The sequence below is a fragment of the Octopus bimaculoides genome, chromosome 30, assembly GCF_001194135.2.
Source record: "Octopus bimaculoides isolate UCB-OBI-ISO-001 chromosome 30, ASM119413v2, whole genome shotgun sequence".
Taxonomy (NCBI): domain Eukaryota; kingdom Metazoa; phylum Mollusca; class Cephalopoda; order Octopoda; family Octopodidae; genus Octopus; species Octopus bimaculoides.
This window is the reverse complement of record NC_069010.1, coordinates 9,895,347-9,899,215: the sequence shown is the minus strand read 5'-3', so window position 1 is coordinate 9,899,215 and position 3,869 is coordinate 9,895,347. Positions and strand designations below refer to the sequence as shown.

At 41.8% G+C, this 3,869-nt stretch overlaps 1 protein-coding gene across 1 annotated transcript in view; it reads right to left on the bottom strand.

Annotated features, from left to right (window-relative positions):
• Nucleotides 1-26: 26 nt before the first annotated feature.
• Nucleotides 27-3,869, bottom strand: part of LOC106878158 (mRNA (2'-O-methyladenosine-N(6)-)-methyltransferase) — a 28,879-nt gene continuing 25,036 nt past the window's right edge. The window contains exons 13-15 of the mRNA XM_052978046.1: nucleotides 3,236-3,336; nucleotides 2,302-2,376; nucleotides 27-407 (exon numbers count right to left, since the gene is read on the bottom strand). Of these exons, the coding sequence (XP_052834006.1) occupies nucleotides 269-407; nucleotides 2,302-2,376; nucleotides 3,236-3,336 (315 nt within the window). The 3' untranslated portion in view covers nucleotides 27-268. The remainder of the gene's footprint in view (nucleotides 408-2,301; nucleotides 2,377-3,235; nucleotides 3,337-3,869) is intronic.

Sequence of the window (3,869 nt, the reverse complement as noted above, 5' to 3'; positions counted from 1 at the left end):
CACATATATATATATAGAGAGAGAGAGAGAGTGATATACATATGCATATTATACATGTATGTGTGTGCTTGTGAGTATTATATATTTATATACATAAATCTATATATATATATAAATATATATATATATATATATACATATATATATATATACCTACATACACAAACACACACGTACATTTATACATGTGTGTGTATATATAATAAAACCACATGACCACCAAACCACGTCATACCAAAATATGACCATCACCACTAAAAGGAGTCTCTTAAGTGGTGGCCGTCAAGCTGGCTGCCTGAATTAGCTCCTTGACTCTGTCAGGGGTTGGCCCCCACTGGCTGGCTCCCGCCTCGTTCTGCAGAAACACTACCATCGTCCCATGGGCTGCCTTCACATTGAGGTCTTCTCTGAAGGAGAAAGTAAAAAACAAATTGACATACATGAATGTGTGCGTGTGTGTGGTTCTGTGTGTATGTGTGTGTGTGTGTGTGTCTGTATTTTGTCCTGGGTGTGATTTTAAATTGTGTTTGGTAGTAGGGTCCTGGTTTGAAAGTTCAAGGGTTTTGAGAAGTGTGGGACCACTTCCTAGCCCCTTTTGTTTCCAGGTTACTCTGTTCTGCTATGGTTTAATTAGCAAACTAGGGCTCCCTTACCGATGAATATCAAGATTGGATTCTGTGGACTTTGCAGAAGAAACATTGAGGATTTAACAGGTAAGGCGTCTCGGTCGCTCACTGCCTCCATCTTCTCTATCCTCACCTTTGCTTGTCACTAGAACCAAGATAATCATGGACGTACGATCAATGATGTGCAACTCCACTGTTTAAAACAAAGTCACTGCACAAGTCATCAGTCATGTTTAAGGATGGCTAAATGGTCCTTGTCACCCTGATAAATATCATCCTCCTCATTTAACATCTGTTTTCCATGCTGGCATGCGTTAGAAGGTTTGACAGGAGCTGACCAGCTGAAGGGCTGTTCAGGCTCTCCGACATGGTTTCTATGGATGGATGCCCTTCCTAAATGCCAACCACTTCACAGAGTTTGCTGGGTGCTTTTTATGCTGCACTGGTATGGGGTGCTTTTTACATGGCGCCAACACCTCCGAGCCTGCGACACACATATGCAGATATCAATGTTTGCTTTTATGTAGAGTTATATAAAGAAAGAATTTTCCATTCAACTGAAGGACTGCTCAATACCGTTTGTAGAAGTGCATATTTGCTATACTTTTATACAAGAATAGTGTTGACAGTGACTTCAAAGTATTGGCCTGCTGTCAGGCAGCTTCAAAGTCACTCTCAACATTATTCTTGTACAAGAATTATCACCATCATCATCATCATCATCATCATTTAGCGTCTGTTGTCCATTCTGGCATGTGTCGGATGGTTTGACCAGGGCTGGAAAGCTGGAAGGCTGCACCAGACTCCAATCAGATTTGGAATGGATCATCATCATCATCCTCATCATCATGCTTTTGTGTGCTTGTGGCAGAGGTGCCACTTACATGATTACACATATATTTCTCAATAAAATCAAACATTTATTTATACATGTGTGTGTGTGTGTGTGTGTGTATTTTCCGTTGTATATACTCAATAATTTCATTTTGCCATGTTTGTTTTCATCATTGTCTTGTAAGTTCATTAGTTAATCCCAGTGGCTTCCCACCACTGACGCCACCACGCAATTGAACAATATCAATGTTGAAGGCACAAAATTGTTTCGATCTTCTGGATGGTGACTGAGGAGGAATCAGCCACGAATTTTCCGTTTGTTGTGTTTCTGCTAAATTTCTGGAACATTATAGACACACATACACATACACGTTTCACGTAGTTCCGGTTCACTCAGCTGTAGAAATGAGTTGCAATGTCACTGGTGCCAAACTGCATCGGCCTTTGGCCTACCTTCGAATAATACTGGTGGACATGGAGAGGGAACATTGGTATGCATGGTTCATTGATGGTCTTCCATAAACAACCTTGCCCTGACTTGTGCCTCAGAGGGGAACTTTTTAGGTGCAACCCCATGGTCATTCATGACCGAAGGGGGTCTTTACTCTTTATATTTTATACATATATAAATATGTGTGTGTGTATGTGTGTGTATACATATACATGATGGAGACAGCAAGAGAAAAGAACGAAACAAACCTCTCTACAGACACAGCTACATAAAACACTCACACAGCCATGCCTCTACACAGTGACACATCTTTCCATACCACACACAGCTCGCTCGCTCTCCCGCTTTCTCTCTCCACACCAAATGAAATGAATGAAAGAGACCACCTACTTAGAGCACTTGTGCTGGAAGCCATGTCTGTACTCATGTTGCTTGGCAACTAACACTACCGACTTCTGCTTGAACCTGTGGAGAAGAGTGTAACAGAGAGCATGAGAGAAGAATAGCAGCATGAGTGGAGGGAGAGTGGCAGCATGAGTGGAGGGAAAAAGGCAGCATGAGCAGAGGTGAGAGTGGCAGCATGAGTGGAGGTGAGAGTAGTAGCATGAGTGGAGGTGAAATTAGAGATGTGAAAAAAGTAGACATGTAAGTAGAGTGAATGCCTGAGTGGAGACATGAGATGAGCAGTGGTTTGAGTGGCAGCATAAGTGCAGGCCCAACCTGTCTCAGCTGCACTCAAGAGGGTCTTAATCCAACTAGTTTTACTTTATATCAAAAAGATTAACTTTCTGTCCAAGCTGCCCCCTATTGTGGCCCCTTATTAAGGGTTTGCTTCACTCCCAGAACACGAATATCCCAATTCTTCTGTATTCCCTTTAATATGAGTTGACCCAGCAACACTTTACGTCCACCTAAGGATACACCAGATAATGTAGTCCTAGATACACTATGGCAGAATGAAAAAGGATGGTCACAGTTGGAGCATCCAGGATCATAGGTGTACAGGATCAGAATGACCTGGGGCTAAATAACAAGGAAGGACACATTAGAGAGTGTACTCTTAGGTACATTTCTAGTGAATAGAAGACAGGATGGTCACAGTTGGAGCAGCTTTGATCATAGTTCTGTTAGGATGAAGACTGACCTGGGGCTAAACAACTAGAAAGGATACATTAGATAATGTAGTCCTTGATACACTTTGTCTGAATAAAAGACAGAAAGACAGAACAGTCGCAGATGGAGCCTCTTGGATCATAGGCATATCTGGACTGAACCTGGCCCAGGGTTAAAAAACAGCATTTAAAAAAAGTAAAGATTCACTTACTTGCTGTTTTCCAGTCGCATCAGTGACTGAATTGGGGAATCTTTACATTCAGGAACAAAAACAATGAAAGACAATGGTTCACTTGATTCCGACAGTAAATTCTACAAGACAAAGAAAAAGGAAAAACATTATTATTATTATTATTATTGAATGAAAGGGCAGCACATGCTATTAAAGTGATGCTGGGGTACAAATATATGAAGCCTAATATACCTATCATGACCGCCCATCTGATAAGGGTCTACCAGGCACATGCATCACAACCGTATGCGTGACATGGTGATCTCATATCAAGATAAACAGCACATGGCCTTGCAGGGGGTGGGGCACAGTTCGAATTTTTTTCAGGTTGAGTAGCCCATCCCGCTCAAAAGGTCCCTGAATAAAGGTTTGTTTAAGGACGTTGAGCAAAACACCCATGTTTCCAAAGGTGAATTATCCAAACCCCAAAGAATTCCTCTCAGCACATGGCTATGATGCTCCCCCACTACTTCTGCTTGTGATCAGAGATGCACATATCATCAGCCACCAAGGGACATGCTCAACTGGTTACGGTCAGACAACTGACAAGCAAATCTGTGGTATTGAGCAGAATATTTGCTGTAGGCCATCTTTTATACCAAGACAAAACAAT